The 21,519-nt window shown below is 48.1% G+C and overlaps 1 protein-coding gene across 3 annotated transcripts; it reads left to right on the forward strand.

The window, feature by feature from the left end:
• Positions 1-1,149: 1,149 nt before the first annotated feature.
• per2 (period circadian clock 2) lies at positions 1,150-21,417 on the forward strand. 3 transcript variants are annotated; one of them, XM_060058313.1, is made up of 23 exons: positions 1,150-3,565; positions 6,321-6,894; positions 9,076-9,168; positions 9,620-9,777; positions 9,901-10,022; positions 10,289-10,490; positions 11,291-11,342; positions 11,738-11,880; positions 12,303-12,381; positions 12,472-12,578; positions 12,787-12,940; positions 13,178-13,292; positions 13,394-13,531; positions 13,686-13,812; positions 14,171-14,351; positions 14,706-14,833; positions 14,972-15,178; positions 16,247-16,495; positions 17,063-17,925; positions 18,480-18,705; positions 19,239-19,365; positions 19,771-19,921; positions 20,429-21,417. In XM_060058313.1, exons 2-23 carry the CDS (start codon positions 6,452-6,454, stop codon positions 20,621-20,623), a joined length of 4,260 nt encoding a protein of 1,419 aa, XP_059914296.1. In that variant the 5' UTR covers positions 1,150-3,565; positions 6,321-6,451; the 3' UTR covers positions 20,624-21,417. The 3 variants fall into 3 exon arrangements, with proteins under 3 accessions (XP_059914296.1, XP_059914297.1, XP_059914298.1); XM_060058314.1 differs by having other exon boundaries at positions 14,174-14,351; XM_060058315.1 differs by lacking the exon at positions 14,972-15,178.
• The last annotated feature ends 102 nt before the right edge of the window (positions 21,418-21,519 follow it).

The raw sequence follows: 21,519 nt of genomic DNA on the forward strand, positions 1-21,519 counted from the left end.
CATTCATCTGTTTGTTCTGAGGGGTGGCTGCTAGGAAACTGGATGGAATGGAAATTGTAACCTGGCAGTAAAACGACATCCCATAATTGAATGCACTCCACTGTCCTCGTTTCCGGTCTGTGAGAGTGTGTTAACCTACGCTGTTTTATCAGCTGCCACTGTGGAGCAGGTAAACGGACATGGTCCAAAATCATACAACTGTGGAAAATGACAATGCCCTAAAAACTAGGCCACTATGAATCATTTCTGTCCTTCCCCGTAACCCAGTTTGTAAGTAGGCTGGAATTATATAACTAAGCAAAGTGCAGCCTTTCCGTGATGTCCCCCCTGCTGGGTACACACTACAGGAGAGAGAGCCCTATTGTGCAGCATTTTCCCCTTCCAGTTCCGGTCAGCAAAGCCAAGATGTGATGGTTCTATCGGGAGTGGTTTTGCAAGGTGATCCTGTTTTTTGGTGTACCTACGTTAAGAAGGTTTTGGTAAGATCGGGCCGTCACCGATTCGAAATCGCAAATATTAAACATGTTCATTATTTACGATCATAAATTGTAAACATGTACAATATAAACAATCTATTTATTTATTTCCCACCTGCAGGGTGGGAGAACCGCAAAGACAACCGAGAACGCAGTGATTGTCACATGGGTACGAGGATGGCCTTTTGAAATCGTAATTAATACCAACAATTTGCTGAGTTCTTCAAGGGAAGTGATCGAATCCAAAGGAATAGCTTTAAAGAGACTTTATTTGTATAAAGTATTTTCGGTATGGTAAACTGATACTCTGAAGCAAAGAGAGATTGAAGATGTATTCTAAACACGTGCTGAGCGACTCCTAGCTGATCAAAAACATAAACCCATCTATGTCTATAGCTGCCGAGAAGTTTCTGAAGACAATACTCGATCTGTAGGCTGTTATGGTCTGAACAGCGCGGTCCGGAAGTAGTGGGGGGAGCCGATGTGGGGTAATCCTCGGTTTTCTCGCCTGGTCTGTGGTGCTGCCTTCTGTGGCTAAAGTATTTATTGCAGCCTTCAGTATAAGGTCTTGCTCCCCTTGTGGCTATGTATGGTATTTACGGCTTATATGTTTGGTCCTACTTCATTGGGTCTATGTGTGGGTAGCTTAGATTCTTAAAATACGTAAAAAATTCATAATAATAATAATAATAATAGAAGCCATGATGGCAAAAACAAAAGAGTTTAAAATGATCAGATACAACTTAACAAACGCTAGCTTAGCTAGTTCTTCCTGATCGTTGTCCGCCGTGTTTGTTAACACTAAAGTCACAATGTTGATCGCGAGAGATTGGCGAAATTTTCAGTGATGAAAATCGGAACTGGTTTTCTGTGAAATCGGAATCGGTAGTGTGTGTGCTGTGCTCTTTTGGCAAAATCGTTTCCTTCAGCACACAAAACCAACATGTATATTAACTATCATTAGGTAGGCCTATGTGGTCTCCCACGTTTTCTAAATTTGAAAAATCATCTCGATGTGTACCCAGCATAAACAACAGAATACGTAGTTTTTCAATGACTCGAAACAACCTATTTGACCGTTCGCTGGTCCAGCGTCCCCAAAGAAACAGCAAAACGTCTAGTATGCGGACAATGGCTGTCTGCCAAAACGAAGATGGATGACATTTGTTTCTCATTCATATTCCCTTTTAATATTTTAAGATAGTTTCGACATTCAAATGCGCTTTCTTATAATTTCTAGTGATAAATGTGAATTTTATTTCAGTAAAATACAATCCATGAATGTATTTGAGGTTTAGTGTGTTAGTTAATCAGCAACGTTTCTCTGGTTGCCGCGGTGATTCGTATGATATGGATGCTGGCATTCCTGAAACTACGCAGCTTGCATGTTGTTTTACTGTATTGTGTGTAGTCAACTGAGCTGTGATATAAAGTCACTTTATACAACAGATATAACATAGTAACAAAAATAACACTTAATTAAAGTTTTATTTTATGTAACTGAGGATATTCTTGACAAAATGAATAATTGGCTTGAGTTTTCCCACAAGGGCGGCCGACAGAAAGGGGAGACACTTTCAAAAAGGGCAGGCCTATTTATCAAGATGACAAAGCTCGCATTGTAAAGTACGACTAACGCACAAATATTTGATCAATGTTCTGGAACTACTTTCAAGAGACTGTAAGCCAGTGTGAGGCACAGATACTCTAAAACTCTAAATCTTGCTTTTTTCTTCCACTATTTTCAGATTCTTCCATTAGTTATGGGGTTCCGCACCTCAATAAGATGTGAAAAGTGCAGTACAATGATGTAGGCCTGCACATTTGAAACACATGCAAACATAACGTTTCACTTTAAATGTGGCTCAATGCTTTTAAAAACAACGTGACAACGTGGGTGCATGGCGTGTTCAGGCATGTGCAGAGCATAACGCCCATCACATTGCACACATGCTTGGCATGGGACAGACCTTCCCTTTCACCTTGCTTCATCACATTGGCATAGGTGCTCTTCCATCTGCTCACCCACAGCGACTGGGAAAATGTGGGTTTATCTGGAAGTCAGCCGACCACACCGCCCAGACCTGACCCTCGCCCATCTGTGGTTTCACACCATAGGAAATTATTTGAAAAGCCATTATCTCACCTCATCTCATCTTCAAACCGCTTAGGTAATGCAGGGTCGCGGGGGCAGCTCCAGCAGCTGCTCTTATACTAATAAATATAAAATAATAATAATTATTACTATTATCGTTAATTGTCATTTGCCACAAGGGGTAACAAATACAATACTTACTTTGCACACACACACACACACACACACACACACACACACACACACACACACACACACACACACACACACACACACACACACACACACACACACACACACACACACACACACACACACAAATACATACACACACACACTCACCACACGCAAACATGCACACAGTCCCACAATTTCCCACAGACCCGTACAATTTACACAGACACAGACACAAACACACAATTATTGTGTGTTTTTGGTATGTTGTGTTGTTGTATGTTAAAGCAAAACAGTCCAACTCTTAATAATGATTAATAATGATAGTGAAATAAAGTGTAAAATAATGCAATGATTTCCCTATACACTGTTTTATCCTTGAAGACTGCAGCAGATAAGTTAGGTGTGTCACAGGTGTTTGTGTGAATGGATACACACGCACACACACTTGTGTAACCGTTTAGGTAACGCTCGTCGTATTCGGGCTGAGAGCCGACCACCAACCACCAACCACCAGCATGGCTGTATTCACTTCCAGCTGTCTTGTGGATTAGTTCTCTGAACCATTCCCCGCTCTGAATGGCTTACGTAACCAATGAATGTCAGCTTAAGGCGGGGCTAAAGGAGGAGATATAAGTGAGGTCATTGTCGGGGCTATAATTCAGAAACTAGGGAGAACGAAGGGGTTTCAAACCCTTAACGCAGTCCAGCCAACCAAAGCAATTGGTTGCCATTAAACAGCCACGAAGACTCTGAAGACTCGAAAGAAACACATTTTCATAAACTTTCAAAAACCCGCTGGGAATTTTCTTTTTGACGGGTGAGTGAAACGTCTTCTTTTAGTTCGATTTTATTGTGTGATGCGTCAATCTGATGAGTTATTTCATTGCTGTATTAATGCATACATTTTTAAAACAAAGACTTAAGAATGTACTTAAATGATTTTGATGAATATTGATGAATGATGAATGTCCTTGTATGTTGTTGTACGCAGTATGCGCTTCTCTACGTGAACTGTGTCAGTGTGCGGGTCATACGCGGTCAGTGAAGTAGACAGTAGTAGCGCGTCCAACCCCCGTGCTGCTGCAGTCGGTGCATGCTCGATTAACACCGCTTCATATGATCCATCCAGTTCCATTGTAATTAGCCTATAGTTGTGTTATTATAAATTATTATCTAATATTATTCCAATTAGGCTGCTACTGAAATACCTACTTTGGGTTCACGTAAGGTCGATTGGAGCCCTTTAACAACATCTGGTTTTATTTGATATTATATTGGTTTTATTGCATACACATAACATAAAGAAGGCTGCGAACCTGCATACCCTTATAAATGGATGGGGGCTTTACCGTTGTCATTAACTCATATGTGAATCAACAGGTAAAGTTAAATGACTTGGGGCTTCCCCTTTTTCTTTGTTAGGCAGTGTTTATCACGTCCCTAAAATATTTCCAAATCATTCAAATAATCGTAGGGAATTTGTATGCATTACCCATACATTTCCAATAGATACACTTTGTTCCAAATGTATTTATCGTGAGGAACTTCTAATCTGTAGGCCCGCTCTTGTACTCAGTAAAGGTCTCTGGCGTGACCTCTTCTTTAGCTCCATTATGAAGGTGAAGGATGCAGATTCATCTTCATCGAAGCACATTTGTATTGGACTTTACAGGCTCCACTGCAAACTGCTTTATCCTTAATCAGAGTAGGTGATTTGCAAAAAACGAAAGAAGTATGCAGATATTTTATGCAGGGCTCTATTATGTGTGTTTGATTCATTTGCCTGTGTCCTTGCGTTCCTCAACACGTTGAATAATGCAGTGGGGCCTGGGGACTCGCGTATAGTGCCTGGAGGTAGCACATGCTTGCGTACTGCATACTGTTACGCCTGACAGCCCACATGGCGGTGTGTGAATGTGATGCAGGTCTACAGGGAGAGCAGGTTGCCTCCCGCGTGCTGTTTTCAACAAACACTGTGAGGAGGGGCAGGGAGCGTTTAGGAGTGTTGTTCGGAAAAGCACATCCCTCATCTCTTTTTTTTTTTTTTTTTTTTTTTTGTGTGTTTCTGGGATTTAGCTTTCCCTCATGTCGTCTTACAGACTTCACTCAGCGGCCCGGTGAAGTCCTTGAAGTCCTGAAGAGAATTGTCAGGGAAAGTTTGTTTAGGTCAGCGTGGAGTCTTGCCATGTTGTATCCAGGGAGAGGACACAAATGGTGTGCCTGGCATGGGATCACGTAGTGCTTTCTGAGAGCTGGGAATTAACGTGGGATTTTCTATTAGGATCAAATTGATGTTGAACTTGAGCTACATCAATCTGAAACCTTCAGACCATTATTTCTGATTCCAGTCTCTCATCAGTGACAGATGATGCCACCAACCCCTAGATGTCAGTGGTTATGTAAATTGAGCCGGTTGCACAAGACTGTAAGGCAATGCTACGAGGAGATGCTGGGTTATAGAACGCTAGCACCTGCATGTTTATGTAAGGTGGTCTGTGGTGGCACAGTAGAAGATGTAACAGCTGAGCTGGGGAAGTGCTTGGTGAGGGGAGGAGGGGGGGTTGGGCCAATTGGATGCCATGACGATGATGCAACCTTTTCCTTCTAGAGCAGAGCCTCTATGTACATAACTAAGGCTGGGAGACACTGTCAATGTATTGTGTTTACAGTGTGACAGCCCTGCCTTGATGGGCCATATAAAAAATAAAAAATAAATAAAAGTGAACATGTTTGATTGGCCATGTTGTGTTCACAGGGGCAGGAATAAAGGACCAGCCTACTTAATTATTGTAATATCCCCTCTATAACCCATAGGCATTGTATTATATAAAAAATATATAATCATTACATTGTATATACAATATATAATCATTTCATTATATGTACAATACATAATCATTGCATTATAAGTACAATATAGAACCATAAAATAACATAGATAATACACAATCATTAAATTACATATACAATATATAAAATCTGTATATTATCATTACATGAAGATATACATAATACATAATCATTACATTGAAATACATCATCAATATATAATCATTACATAAAAATATATATAATCAATATCATTATTTTCAATATTCAATATTAAATATGCCATCAATATCAGTGGCTGTTCATACTGTTGCACTTGAAATGCCATTGGAGCATAGCTTACTCTGGTAATATGACATATATCCAAATGAAAAGAGTATTGGTGCGGGACATATTGCAGGAGGAATGTTATGAGGTCCTTGATCTGATTGATTTGACGTGACACTAGCCAGCTTTGGCTGGCACTGGAGCCAAACATAACATAAGTGGTTAAAATGCCTGCCAGCACAGACTTGCCTCATCACTTTTACTCGTTGAACAAACGTCTTTGTTGTGAGCGAATACACATTTTAAACGGCGGCAATACTAATGGTGGCGTCAAATCCAAATGCATCGTTTTCCAAGCGTGTGTTTGATTTGAATCCTTCCCATACAGCATCCTTCTATCTCATAGTCCACTCCATGTCACGATCCAAAAGGTGGACGTGTCTGACATGGTTCTGTGTGTCCTCCTCCCTCGACAGGTCCCCCACCTCAGCCGCCCCTTCCTCCCGGCAAACACCTGGAAATGGAGTAACTGTGTGCTCCAGCTCCACCAGCACCACCAGCACACTCCGACCCAAACAGCCTCCACCCGCACCGCCCTCTCAGAATCATGTCTCAGGACTCGGACCCCAAGCTGTACCACTTCCCCGGTCTGGAGGACCAGGACGGGGCCCGTGGCTGCAGAAGGGCCTCCCTGTGTGTCCCCACACCCCGAGGGCCCACCCGGCGAGGCTCCAACGCCCAGCTCCGCCGCATGGGGAGCTACGGCCAGACGGGCCCCGACCTGGGGCGGGCCTCCGAGGGCAGCGACAGCAGCGGGTCCCTTCGGGGACCCCCGGCGGCGGCCCCCCCCTCCCCCCCGCGGGGACACCGCTCCCGCCAGCTGCCCGAGGAAGACGTGGAGATGAAGAGCAGCGGGTCGAGCGGGAGCGGGACGGAGTCCCATGGAGACGAGAGCCGTGGCAACCAGAGCCACGGCAACGGGTCGACAGGCAGCTCCAACGGCAACAGCAAGGACTCTGCTCTGTTGACGTCTTCCGGGAGCAACAAGAGGTCAGTGGCCCCTGTGGGAGGGGAGGGTTTAGCCTGTTCGTTCTTAGGCCTGTTAGAATCCAGCATGAGCTGAGCTTAAGTTTTTTTTTATTGTTCTATCAAAATGTATATTGAGCCATTGATCCATGTAGGTATTTATCAACTCAATTAAGTTTCACCCCTTTTTTCAAATAAGGGGGCTTTGATTAAGTTGAACAGCAATGACTGTTTAACATTGTTTTGACCCTAACCAGGGGTTCATCGACGCAAGTCACTCACACTCTTTGTAACATTTGAGAAGCCTGCCGTTATGTAAACTCTGATAATCTCATAAGATTATAATTCATAAAAAAAACAATTGACATCTACATCCAGCTCTTATTCTGCTCTTATCTGTGCTGTTCATATAGGAGTCTAGGTTAGAACGTGTGGTGTTGTTGGGGGCACTATATCTGGATCTGAGAGTGTACCGTGAAATCAGTTAGAAGTTTTAATCATGCCCGTCAGAGCAGACAACTCGACGAGAGGAAGCAACGGCAAACAAAGCGCTGATTCCTGCTCTGAGAAGTCGTAGGCACGCTGATGTCTGACCGGCAGGGATGCATTTAGCAGGCTTGTACAGCAGAAGGGACGTGTTTCACACTCTCTTCCTCCTCCGTTCCTGTTCCTATGACGACACAGCGTTGCGGCCTCCTCCGTTGGGCAGACTCATCATTCCGCCTCCCCCCCCCCCTCTCCCCCCCACTTCCCTGCCCCCCCAAAAATTCAGAAGTAGTTCCAAACTGCTATATATGGTCCTTGGCCACAATGTTTGAAGATAATTAGCTAATCATTCTTATAGTGTGGTTTCATGAATGCCAAATCGGAACCATTGACTGAAATAGTTTAAGCAAGAGTAAATTATCAACGCCTTCGTTTTCTTTCATATAATTCTCCATACGCCTACTAAATATATGATAGTGAAAATCTGTAAAATTCTTTGAACATTAACCCTCAAAACTATTTCTCAATTCGCCTCTCTTTTGAATGAGTATAGAGTATATAACAGAGTATGTAGCATAGGCTGAAAGTTGGCACCCTAGATGCCCTGCACCACTGACTGTGATGTCAAATGCACCTCATGGAAGCTCCCTCTCTGTCTCTCTCTCTCTCTCTCTCTCTCTCTCTCTCTCTCTCTCTCTCTCTCTCTCTCTCTCTCTCTCTCTCTCTGTGACTCTGTCTCTCTGTCTCTCTGTCTCTCTGTCTCTCTGTCTCTCTCTCTCTCTCTCTCTCTCTCTCTCTCTCTCTCTCTCTGTGACTCTGTCTCTCTGTCTCTTTCTCTCTGTCTCTCTCTGTCTCTCTGTGACTCTGACTCTCTCTCTCTCTCTCTCTCTCTCTCTCTCTCTCTCTCTCTGTCTCTCTGTGACTCTGACTCTCTCTCTCTCTCTCTCTCTCTCTCTCTCTCTCTCTCTCTCTCTCTCTCTCTCTCTCTCTCTCTCTCTCTCTCTCTCTCTCTCTGTCTCTCTCTCTCTCTGTCTCTCTGTGACTCTGACTCTGTCTCTCTGTCTCTCTGTGACTCTGACTCTGTCTCTCTGTCTCTCTCACTCTCTCTCCCTCCCTTTCTCTCTATATATAATATTCTTTTAATTCATTCATCCATGATCTTGAATCAAGAGGATGTGTGAATCTCCTGTGTATCCTCTCTTTGCCTTTCCTTCTCTTTTTCTCTCTGTTTTTAATGAGCTATTTATTGTGAGAGGAGAGAAGAGATGAGTGGGCTGAAAACAACCAGTAGTACTCAGTTCTGCTTCCTTCTACAGAGCCCACTCACTAAACGTGGCGGACACAAAATATATTTTTAGCATGGACTGATGGCAGGGAGTGATTGGTTGTTTCTAGTATGTGTCACTCTGGCTCAGTTTCTACTTTATTCGATGCTCGGTCATTTATTTTTGTCTGTTATGTGACAAAGAAATATCCCCAATGTCAGTTGGCTGTGGAAAATGCATCGACTGCCATTCAATTAAAGTGTTCGACTTGAGGTGCTCCTGACCAATGGGAAGACTCTAAATCTGACTCTTTCTTCCTGGTGTATCCCTCCTCAGTCGCTTTCTCATATCAATAATCACGTATCTAGCACGATTCTGTTTGGGGTTATAATGTAGTTCTGTGGATCCATATTTTCATTTACTAACACAGTAATCCTCTCTCCTCCTCCCCCAGCTCTACCTCTCACAGCCCGTCCATTCCCAGCAGCTCCAACGCCTTCAGCCTGCTCAGCTCTGAGCAGGACAACCCCTCCACCAGTGGCTGCAGGTCAGTACACACACACACACACACACACACACACACACACACACACACACACACACACACACACACACACACACACACACACACACACACACACACACACACACACACACACACACACACACACACACATACATACAAATACATATACACATACACAGCGGCACCACAACCACCGACACCACAAGGCCTGCACTGGATTTAGATAGAGCATGATACATGCACTGGTTGCCTTCCATTGTGTTGTTGTTATTAACATAAATTATTCTGCTGTAATGGTAACAGCTTTAAAAATATGTTTTTGTTCAATGTTATCTACCAGAAACTGACATGCTTTTTGTTTTTGTGTGTGCACGTATGTGTGTTCGTGCTTGTGTGTGTGTGTGTGTGTGTGTGTGTGTGTGTGTGTGTGTGTGTGTGTGTGTGTGTGTGTGTGATGTGTTCACCACCACAGCAGTGAGGAGTCTGCCAAGGCCAAGACCCAGAAGGAGCTGCTGAAGACGCTGAAGGAGCTGAAGCTCCTGCTGCCGGCGGAGAAGAGGAGCAAGGGCAGCACCTCGTCCACCCTCAACACGCTCAAGTACGCCCTCCGCTGCGTCAAGCAGGTGGAAGGTGAGCGCTCTCTCCGTCGATGATGTCCGTCTGTCTGGGGCTTCAAAGCATAACAGAATACAGCAGACTAACATCATGGCGGATGACGTGCTGAGCGTGTCGCGTTCTCCCTCTGGTCCGCAGCCAACGAGGAGTACTACCAGCTGCTGAGGACCAACGACGGCCAGCCCTCGGGTGTGGACGTGCCCTCCTACACCATCGAGGAGATCGACAGCATCACATCCGAGTACACTCTCAAGAACAACGTGAGTCCCCCCCCCCTCGGGCTGCTTATGTATATAGTGCTTTTTTTTTTTATAACATTAAGGGCTTTACGATATTGCCTACCATTCACACCCAAACAAACATTCCTACACCGGCATACATAACAATCTTCTTAAAGACACACACGATGCAGACGAGTACCTTGCATTTTGTGTGGTTGTCAGCTCTCAAAGTAGATCCGCCACTCTTAATTTCATTGCATCCTCTTCTTCCCCCCCCCCCCCCCCCCCCCCGCTGTGCCCAACAGGACATCTTTGCGGCGGCGGTGTCTCTGAACACGGGCCGCATCGTCTACATCTCGGACCAGGCGGCCTCCATCCTCAACTGCAAGCGGGAGGTGTTCCAGAACGCCAAGTTTGTGGAGTTCCTGTCGCCGCAGGACGTCAGCGTGTTCCACAGCTTCACCACGCCCTACCGCCTGCCCTCCTGGAGCATGTGCACTGGAGCAGGTAGACACACACACACACACGCACACACATACGTACGTGCGTGCACGCACGGGCGCACACATACGCACACACGTGCACTTCATCGCTCACACACACGTTCACATGTACACATGCAAACAAACGCCCAAATGCATACGCAATCACACACACGCACACGTACACGTGCACAAACAATACATGCGCTCGCACACATACACATACATACACACACACGCGCGCACACACATACACATACACATACACATACCCATAAGACACACCACCAAACATCAACAGATTAGTTTTCATAGTCTTTATAATGTGCACCAATTCGTTTTGATATTTCTAAAGCGGTACCCATTGCATTAGCAAAATAATGAATCACCTGGATCCTGGTGCTAAGAGAAAGAAGGAGCAATAAAATCAATGGTCTATGGAAACTAAATAATAGAGTCCAGCTTGCCAGCAACCACAATGCTTAGACATGGAGTCCAAACATTGTGGTTGCTGGCAAGCTGTGCCTCTCTTGTGTTGCTCTTACCAAGGTCGACTCGCAGACGTCTCATCTATATTTAAACATGGATAGAATATACTGGGGTCAGCCCCGCTGAGGCCAAACACACACCTGGTGTGATTTCCCATGTCAGCTCTTCACCCTGTTTCACTGAATTGTTTTCATGAGCAGCGCCTTGCCTTTAGATGATTTGTTTGTGTTTCGATCCGTGAAAATACGCGTCAGTGGCTGATGAGGTGGTGGTGAGGTCAGGTGTCCATGTTGTTGTTGCTCATGTGAATTAAACCAAGGCGCTCTGCCCTTTCAGAGTCCTCGCCTCCCGACTGCATGCAGGAGAAGTCCTTCTTCTGCCGTATCAGGTGGGTGGCCAGCTGCTTCCTGGCTCTATTGCTACATTATTTATGCATGGTTTCCTCTGGGTGGACGGAATCAGAACCCATCTCCCTCATACACACACACGCACCCAAACGCACACACACAAACCACAAACACAAACAGGCACACTCATCCACCTAGACACCTAAACACTTGCATGCATGAACTCATTTATGCAAATGCAGTGGGTCTAAATTGGCCCCTAGTTTAACATATAGACGCTGCCCAATGTCGTATACACTCCTAAACACCCACTGCTTTCCTCGTGTCCTTTTGCATCATAAGCTGTTGGTACACGACCACCGGGCTTTCACTGAAGCCGTGTTGTACCGGGGAATGACCGTGTGCCCCCTCTCTCTCTCTCTCTCTCTCTCCGTAGCGGGGGTAAGGAGCGTGCGGGGGACCTCCAGTACCTGCCCTTCCGCATGACGCCGTACCTGATGAAGGTCCAGGACAGCGGGCACCCGGAGGACCACCTCTGCTGCCTCCTGCTGGCCGAGCGCGTCCACTCCGGCTACGACGGTATTTATCCAAAGCGACTCACGCAGAAGTGCATTGGTCAGAAGAAGTTGAAACAATGTATCACTGTCAGAACAGTTAAGATATTGCTAGTGTAACCCATTCCCAGTATACAACAAAGATGGCTAGGATAAGATGCTACACGTTGCTAAGTTCTATTTTTCAAAGTGCCAGGATGTACAACATACAAGAAGTGAATACATTAAATAATCGTACATGCATACATACATGCATACATATGTACATGCATTCAATGAGTGGTCCTAATTATTGCCTCACAGCCTGCTTGTGTGTGTGTCTCCGTCCCGGGACTACAGGGCTGGCTCCAAGAGGAGGACAATAGTTTCCAACAGTGAGGCCGAGTTCTGTTGCAGATAAGGGTGTCAATGAATAACAAAGGCCGCTGCTTTGTGTTTTCTCTGCAGCTCCCAGAATCCCCACAGACAAGCGCGTGTTCACCACCACACACACTCCGACCTGCGTGTTCCAGGACGTGGACGAGAGGTCAGTTGTCCTCCGTAAAACGTTAATTTATATATTGCATTAGCCCGAATGTGTGCTGACGCGCGAACGCTTCCGCTGTGTGTTATCCAGGGCAGTGCCTCTCCTGGGGTACCTCCCCCAGGACCTCATCGGCACCGCGGTCCTGCTGCACCTCCACCCCGACGACCGGCAGGTCATGCTGGGCATCCACAGGAAAAGTGAGCCTGCGTCCTACGTGTGTGTCTATGTAGGAGGTTTCGAGTCTGAGCAGGGAAAAAGGTGTTTATTCCCCCTGCAGTTTACTGATGTCTGGTCTCTCTCTCTCTCTCTCTCTCTCTCTCTCTCTCTCTCTCTCTCTCTCTCTCTCTCTCTCTCTCTCTCTCTCTCTCTCTCTCTCTCTCTCTCTCTCTCTCTCTCTCTCTGTAGTCCTGCAGTTTGGGGGCCAGCCCTTTGACCACTCTTCCATCCGGTTCTGCGCCCATAACGGGGAGTACATCATCCTGGACACCAGCTGGTCCAGCTTCGTCAACCCCTGGAGCCGCAAAGTGTCCTTCGTTATCGGGAGGCACAAGGTCCGCATGTGAGTGGACAACAAAGTCGTTTTGGAATGATCCCATGGGCACGAGATTATCCCGCCGCCCTAGGGTCTTCACTCTCCCCCTCTTACGTGTTGTTAAATTGCACACTTATTTTTGCAACCTTCAGTATTAATCATATGAATCCATACACCTTCTGTTATATATATATATATATATATATATATATATATATATATATATATGTGTGTTAATGTGTGTGTGTCTGTGTGCATTCTCAGTGGCCCTGTCAATGAAGATGTCTTCGTGGCTCCAGCCCCCAAGCCTGGAGAGACCAAGGCCATAGACCCGGACGTCCCGGAGATCACAGAGCAGATCCATCGGCTCCTCTTGCAGGTGAGGGACGAACCAGACGCTCTGGCAGAAAATAGAAATATTCGGTTTTGTTTGGGATGTTAATTATTCCCCTTTTGCTTTGTACGTCTGCCCTCCCCCAGCCGGTTCACAACACTGGCACTACGGGCTACAGTAGCGTGAGCAGCGACGACCTCCACATCAGCATGTCCTCCCCAGGAGAGAGCGTGGGCCACAAGGTCCAGCCCGAGGCAGAGAGGGAGAGCAGCATGGCCAAACCGGTGAGTTGGCCGCGGTCTCTGTAGCCTGGGGGGTTGGAATACACCTCCCGTCCTACCTGCATTGGTCCGAAACACAATCACACACACACACACACACACTGTCGTCGGCTGACTCTTGACAAATACGCCAACCGGGGCGATTGCCTCTCCACAGCGTACCTTCCAGGAGATCTGCAAGGGGCTTCACCGCAGGAAGAGCCAGGAGCAGCAGCTCTGCCTGGCTACCTCCACCGAGCCAGACGCCAGGAGACCCACCCCCACCGCCGCCACAGGCAGCAGCCGTAAGTCCACCCCAAACCCTGAGAGACACACAGAGAGATTGATACAGCATCTGTGCACCGGCTCTCTGTCTTTGGATGTACCCTGTGTTGGTGTAATTCACTGTGTTTTTGTGAGTTTGGACGTTTTTGTGTCCGAAGGTGTGTGGCCATCAATGTGTGCACATGTTTGCGTGTGCATGTTTGTGTGTGTGTGTGTGTGTGTGTGTGTGTTTGTATGTGTGTGTGGATAATTATCTGTGTGTCTGTGTGCGGATCTCTGTGTTTGGGTTCACACTGTATTGGTATACATCCATGAGCTATTCCTGAGTCTCTCTCTCTCTCTCTCTCTCTCTCTCTCTCTCTCTCTCTCCCTCCCCAGTAGATGGGCTCCAGAAGGCCGTGGCTGTGGTGCAGCCGAAGGACTCCACAGCCCCCCTCAGTTGGAGGGATGCGGGTGCCGTCATGGAGGTGAACCGGGCCTCCATCCAGGAGGTGCCGGCCGTCAACGACCAGACTGTGTACTCCTACCAGCAGATCAACTGTCTGGACAGCGTCATCAGGTACACATGCGTGGAGTTTTTTTTTGCTGAGACATTCACTTTGGATGCCTAGGCTCGGACCGGTTGAAACCACGCTGAGACAATAATGTTGTCTATTTGGCTGGTCCCTAAGGCGATAGTTTGTGTTTCAATTTTCCGCCACCTAGTGGTTCAAATCATCCTAGGCCTGCCTGCCCTAAACCTGCCTGTTCTTACGACTCAAAGCAGAGCGATGCTCATAAAATAACGACAAAAAGGCGACGTTTTCGACCAGTCTGTGGTAACTTCTTTAAGACACCCTTCATGGCGCCAGTACCGGTTGTCTGTTACCAGTGGCCATGCAGAGCTGGCGCTCAATGTGTCGTGGTGTTTCAGGTACTTGGACAGCTGCACCAGCCCCGTCACCATGAAGAGGAAGTGTGAGTCCACCTCCCTCACCCTGTCCTCCAACTCAGAGGAGGACGATCAGCAGAAGGACCACGTCTCCTGCCGGGCGTCTGGAGGTACGCATCTCCTCCTCTGCTCACACGCTACCAGTCGGGAGTCGCAAGCAGCCCTCGGGCTCTCCGTCTCCTGTTGTTCCTTTTGCCATCTGACTCTGTAAAAAGTCAATGTCTCTGGTTGTCTGTTCTCTTTGCCAGAACCGGCCGTGTTAAAGGATCAGCCTGTTCATCGTCCCTTGGGCGATGCAGACAAAAAACCCAGTGAATCGGCCCCAACCGTAGTGGGTGCCCCCCTCCCTTTGCCTGTGCCTGATAAACCCGAGAGTGTGGTGTCCCTGACCAGCCAGTGTAGCTACAGTAGCACCATTGTACATGTAGGGGACAAGAAGCCCCAGCCAGAGTCGGGTAAGCACACATAAAACGGGATCCTTTATCTTCCTGTGTGTGTGTGTCTGTGTCTGTCTGTGTGCGCATGTGTTTTACTATGCTTTGCTATGTTTTTTTTGTGGTCATGCACTGCTGCTGGTGTCGTACTTGTGTGTCTGTCTTTGGTGCGCTTGTGGGTTTCCTGTTGAAGGTTTTCGTTGTAGGTTTGTTGTGTGTGAAAACGTTGGCAGGAGTTTGTTTTACTTAACGCCGCGTAGAGTGATAAATCGATCAGGTGCAAATGACCCTGAAAGATAGGGAGGGAAACATGAAGAGGTGCTGTTTCTCTGTCCGATACAGAGATATCCTCCAACGAATACTGCTTCATTTTATTAAACATCCCCCACACTCGCACTCTTTCTTTGACACAGACATGAAGCATCGCGGAAACTTGCTATTCGTGTAAGACAAGGCACGCGCTATAAGCTCATTAAATCAGCTGGATGTGTCTGTCTTAAGCTAGTGCTGTGGATGTTTCCTGGGCCTTGGAGCTAAGGAGGGGTTGACACAGGCCCAGGAACGATGCAATGTTGTTCCCTCCTCTGTAGTGCCGGAGGCCGCTGCCATCTTGATTTTCGTTTACAGGGTGTTCAGCATTCTGAACACCCTGGCTTGGAAAAGAGGGTCTCACTCCTCCTGATTCCCAATTCTAGGTCCACCAGTATCATCATTCTTCCAAGGGCAGCACCAGTTTCATAACCATAACCATTATCATAATCACAGGGAATGTTTAGGTCTAGGCTGTTGGCAAATGCTTAATCTTGGTTACGACACGCATCATATCCAAGCTGTTGGACGGCCTACGTTAAAAGTGTTCCTAGTTGAGCTTGCTGTTACCTCAGTGTTTGCTAAGTGCTTTGTCTCGTGTTACGACTCCATGCGCAATAATGTCAATGTTAGTCGTTACTACAAATACGTATTAACTTTGCTTTTGTGTGAACGTCTCAGTGTCCTACTGTGTGTGTGGTGTGACGTACACAACAAACATTACTGTCCCGCTGTGCATCCCCTGAGTGCTAAGTAGTGCTCCCCCTGGTGTCCCTGCAGAGATCATAGAGGAGATGACCGACGGGCCCCAGACCCCGGGGCCACACACCAGCGCCGTGGGCGCCCCTCTCCAGGAGAGGGAGTCTTCCTACAAGAAGCTGGGGCTGACCAAGCAGGTGCTGGCGGCCCACACGCAGAAGGAGGAGCAGGCCTTCCTCTGCCGCATCCGGGAGCTCCGCGGGGTCACCTCCTTCAAGGCCGACTGCTCGCACTACCTGGAGCGCCAGCGGGGGCACGTCGTCAGTGATGGTACTGAGAGGCACACACACGCACGTGCCCGCGCACGCACGCACACACACACAGACATGCATTCACACATGTGACATACACGCACGTAAACACACACGCATGCATTCACACATGTGACATACATTCACACACAGACACACGCTCCCAAACAAACACACGGGCACGCGCACACACACGCATGCATATACACACGTGCATATCAGTGTTTCCCCCAGCACTGTATGGTTAAGGGGCCGCCTAAACAACAATAGGGCCCCGCCTTGACTACCAATGTTTAAAAATATATATATTATTAGAAAAAAATAATGTTTTTTTTTGTTTTTTTTATAAATATTTTTTAATAATTATGCATTAACAAAGTATAAAACTCTCGTAGGGAAAGAAAACATACTTCCATCAGGTATAAAAAATAAAGATGCAATGGTCGTGCACCCCCCCCCCCCTGTATATACACACATACACACTCACGCAAATATCATATTATATTCAACTACAAAACGGTGCCCAACCCCTGATACTGTATCTAACCCCCCTGTGCCCCCCCGTGTCTCCCCCCGCCGCCCTCAGCTGCGCCCGCCGCCCGGACCTCCCAGCAGCCCGGGGCCGCGCCGGGGGCCCGCCGCTACAAGAAGACCAAGTCCAAGCGCGTGAAGCAGAACGCGTCGTCGGACAGCACCGTGTCCCGCCACCGCCGGCAGCCGCGACGCGGCCCCCTGCTGCTCCCCCAGGGCCTGAACCAGACGTCCTGGTCGGCCTCCGAGACCTCCTTCTCCACGGCGTACCCGGCCGTGATGCCCGGCGGCTACCCCGTGCAGGTCGGCCCCGGCGTGGACCCCTCGCTGGCGGGCTACGCCCTGGCCCCGTCCTACGCGCCCGCCCTCCGCCCCGCCCCGTACGAGGACCCCGTGGTGGCGCCCGTCCTGGCGCTCATCCTCCCCAACTACCTCTTCCCTCAGATGGGCGCGGCGGGCCCGCCCCCTCAGCAGCAGGCCTACTACCCGACGGGCCCCGCCGTCTACCCCCCCCCCCACCAGCCCCCCTTCCACCCCGGGGCCTTCGGGGAGCCGCGCCCCTACGGCGGGCCGCCCCCCTACGCGGTGCAGCCTCAGTACCCCCCGGGTCGCCCCTTCGCCCCGCGCGCGCCGGTGCACCAGCCCACCGCGTTCCCCTTCCCCCCGCCCGCCGCGCCGGACGCCTCCAGGGGCTCCTCCACGCCGGGGTCCCCCGGTTGGGGCCAGGAGCCGCCGCCGTCGCCGCTGATCCAGTCCAGCTGCAGCTCCCCCCTGCAGCTCAACCTGCTGCAGCTGGAGGAGTGGCACCGGCCGCTGGAGTGGCAGGACGGAGCGGCGCTGCCCCCCTGTGGCCTGGGGGGCAACGGCAGCGAGCGGGAGAAAGGAAGGGGGGCAGAGAGGAAGGAGGAGCTTCAGCAGGTAAGGCCGGCCTCTTCGAGACGACTGTCCTGCACCGGTTTTTGCACAATGTCGAAAGCTATTTTTTGAATAGCTGAGCAGAGGGATTTTAGGAGGTGAGGGCTGAGTTCTGTTCATGGCTCGAAGGGAACCTGAAAACAGGGTGATTCACTTTCCCGCAGTGACAGCTGTCCAGCTATTTTGAATCCCCGGTAGATAGAGAGAGAGTAAGAAAAGAGTCTCTCTCTCTCTCTCTCTCTCTCTCTCTTCAATCGCTCTCTTTTCTTTTCCTCTTTTCTGTCGGTTAGCTTTGGTTGCGTGTATCAGTGGTTCCAGTGTCCATGGCACCACCAGATAGGCCTTTAGGGTCACAACAAATTAACAAATATTTCCCAATATCTTAGTCAGACAACACATGTATAAAATACATGGAAAGATTGGTTTACTAAAGAACGATCAACGTTTGATGTCAGAGTTCATTGTGCTTAAAGTCAAGTGACGGGTTAAAGCTTGCTGCGCTACTTCTTCGCCTTCTTACACCTTCTTTCCGCTCTCTCCGTCCCGTTTGTCCCAAGGCGAGTTCCCCTGGCGACGGTAACAACAGCGACGCCACCTCCTCGTCCAGCGACATGATGGACATCTTCCTCCAGGAGGACTCCTGCTCGGCCACCTCGGGGTCCATGGGCTCCGGCTCCAACGGCTGTGACACGTCCAACAGCGGAACGTCCAAGAGCCGGACCTCCATGAGCAGGACGTCCCGGAGCCAGACGTCCGCCAGCGGGACCTCCGGCAGCGGCATAGGTAGAGTAACGTGAGCTCTACATGTCCATGTTGTAGAGGGCTGCAGTGAAGGATGCATGATGCGTTGGGATCGTTTTAACTAGAACAACATATCGTTTTAAATACTGTAATTCTTTCTATAAGGCATCTGCATCATGATATTTATTGGACAGCCGGGGGTTAGGATGTAAGGCATCTATCATGGTGTGTTTCGGTTCTTGATTTGATCTTTTTACGTTTTGTGGATAGTTTTCATGGTCACTTTTCTTTCCATTGGATGTGGATAGGGTTTTTACTGTACTTTAATGTTGTAAGATCCATCATTCATTCATGCCGTCATGATATTGAATACTTTTTTTATAATATATCACCATATTTATTTATTAGTCGGGGATAGGATGCGTCAAATGCATCCTGAATCAGGATTTGATTCTCAATGAAATTCAAACGCTTTCTAACCTTTGGAAGTATCTATCTGCATCTTGTGTGTAGATACATAAACATACAAATGTCTTTAACTATTACTGATTATGTTTTCTGTTGTGTTCCTGCAGGGAGCAACGACAGCAGCCAATACTTTGGCAGCGTGGACTCGTCTCAGACCAGCCAGAAAGCCAACGGCCAATCAAACGACGGCGAGACCAGGGCCATGGAGGGGGTACAGAGTGAGCACTTCAACAAGTACGTACCTCACAGAGTCTTTACACACAGTGCTATAATCCTAAACCTCGTGTGTCTGCTGCCCTCATCGTCGCTGGGTAGAGAGAGAAGGGAATACCAGTATTTATTTAATCCATGCTAGATAAAAAAGACGTTAGATTAAATGCCCATTAACATTGCCATACGTGTCGAGTGGAGTTGTGAAAGCAATAGTTGTTGTGCTGTAGTGTGTATGGGGCCCCCTTGCGTAATCCAAAGCACCAGCCCTGCAGTGACTCGGTTTAACCACTAGATGGTGCTCGTGGATATCACGTCCCAAAGTCAATCACAAAGCACAGCGCAGAGCCTGAAAGGGAGCGTAAAGAAAGATGAACGAGACCACACAAACAGCATTCTAAACGGGAGTTTGTTGTGCTGTGTCTCCAGCGATGTGCAGCGTGTGCTGAGGCAGGACCGGGACAAGCTCCGCCAGCTGCAGAAGAGCCAGCCCCACTTCAGTCAGGAGCAGCGGAGAGAGCTGATGGAGGTCCACCCCTGGTTGAGAAGAGGCTGTCTGCCCAAGGCCGTAGACATCAAGGTAGACCTCTCTTCTCTGCCTGTCACTCTCTCTCCCTTACTTTTTCTCTTACTCTCTCTTTTTCGTACTCTCTCCCCCTTACTCTATCTCCCTTCTATCGCTCTTCTTTCTTTTCTTTTCCTCTATTCTGTCGATTTTTTTGTTTGGTTGTATGTATCAGGGGTTCCCAACAGCTGGCTCGGGGAGGGGAGTCAGGGGACCTGCCCTTGCACCACCATGTTTGCTTTTAAGGCCACGAGACGATGATTCGGGAAATTAACAAATATTAGCCAATATTCAATATGGCGAGAACAAATGGATAAATACATGGAAAGTTGTTGGTTTATTAAGAATAAGAAACATTGGATGTCCGAGTTCATTGTGCTTCACCCGCACTCTGAGGGCTGTGGGGTGTAACTCCCAGTGGTACGTTTCATCGGTTGCTAAACACACACAGTAAGTGTGTGGCTACATGTGCTCATGTGATGATGAAGTCGTTTCTCTCCCCCCCCCCCCCCCCCCCCCCAGCTGTGCTCCTGCTGTAAGGACCCAGAGGAGGCCTCGACCCCCGCAGGACCGCCGTGCTCCGACGGCGTCAACACCCAGACCGAGATAAGGGAGCTCAGCTACGTGAGGAAGCCCAGTGAGGGGTCCCAGTGCTCCGCGGGGCCTTCCTGCTCCCGCCTCTCTCCCGGCCCCCTGGCTCCTCCCACTGCCAGCTAGCCCCTCCCCACAGACCCTGAGACTCCGCCTTTTGGCTTTTGCCGCATTCCGATAACCCCGTTCCGATTCCGAAGTTCGAAGGCTTACACAGCAGCACATTGCATCCTCAGACCAGGAAGTGCTTTAGAAGAAATGTTTTTATATTTTCTTCACCATGGACTGTCACTGTTGCGTCAGTGTTATTTGAGCATGTACACTGACACACTTTACTTATTTGACGTCTCTGAATATGTCAATCTATATTTTTATACCGAAACGACTTCCTGCCTCAAAAGTAGATTTATATCTGCCAACAGATAGCACAAGAGGGACCAGTGTATGATGTTTTTATAGAGCTGTATATGCCTCAGCACTGCTGCTGGCCTTCACACTGGACGACATACTAAAGAGTATTTAGTCCAGAGTGGGAATGGCCTCGGATGAGATGCATACAAAATGCCTTCATAGAAAACAGCTTGAATTAAAAGAATAATAAATAATGGAACGCAGCAGCCATTATAAGCTAAGTGGTTTCCTTTGAGGTCCAACTGTTGCAGCGGAAGCTCTTTTTACCCTCCATGTCAAGTGTGTGGCCACTTTTGAAGTGGAACTTTTAGGGTTATTGCATGGCATAAAGCAATTTAACCAGTTATCAAAGGTCTTTTTTTTCTAGGCATTGGCGACTGTGAATCTTTGCACTGCCCATTAGCCTGCACACATGAGCCACAATATGCTGCTATATTGCAAATTGTTCTGGTTTCTCTATCTTTTTTTATATTTAATAAATTGCTGTTGTCGGAGAGGCACTTTAAATAGCTAGTCTGTTTTTGTCGTTTCTTTCTACTGCAAAGAGCTAGGCCACAAAAGATTTATCAGTACGGCTGACTTATTGGGAGCTCTCATTAGTTCTCATTAAA

Source organism: Gadus macrocephalus, chromosome 8 (genome assembly GCF_031168955.1).
Source record: "Gadus macrocephalus chromosome 8, ASM3116895v1".
Classification (NCBI taxonomy): Eukaryota; Metazoa; Chordata; class Actinopteri; order Gadiformes; family Gadidae; genus Gadus; species Gadus macrocephalus.

Coding starts and splice junctions, on each gene's coding strand:
- per2 (XM_060058313.1), top strand. CDS start 6,452: ATGTCTCAGGACTCGGACCCCAAGCTGTACCACTTCCCCGGTCTGGAG. Junction 10,491..11,290: donor GAGCATGTGCACTGGAGCAG/GTAGACACACAC, acceptor CTGCCCTTTCAG/AGTCCTCGCCTCCCGACTGC. Junction 17,926..18,479: donor GGAAGGAGGAGCTTCAGCAG/GTAAGGCCGGCC, acceptor GTTTGTCCCAAG/GCGAGTTCCCCTGGCGACGG.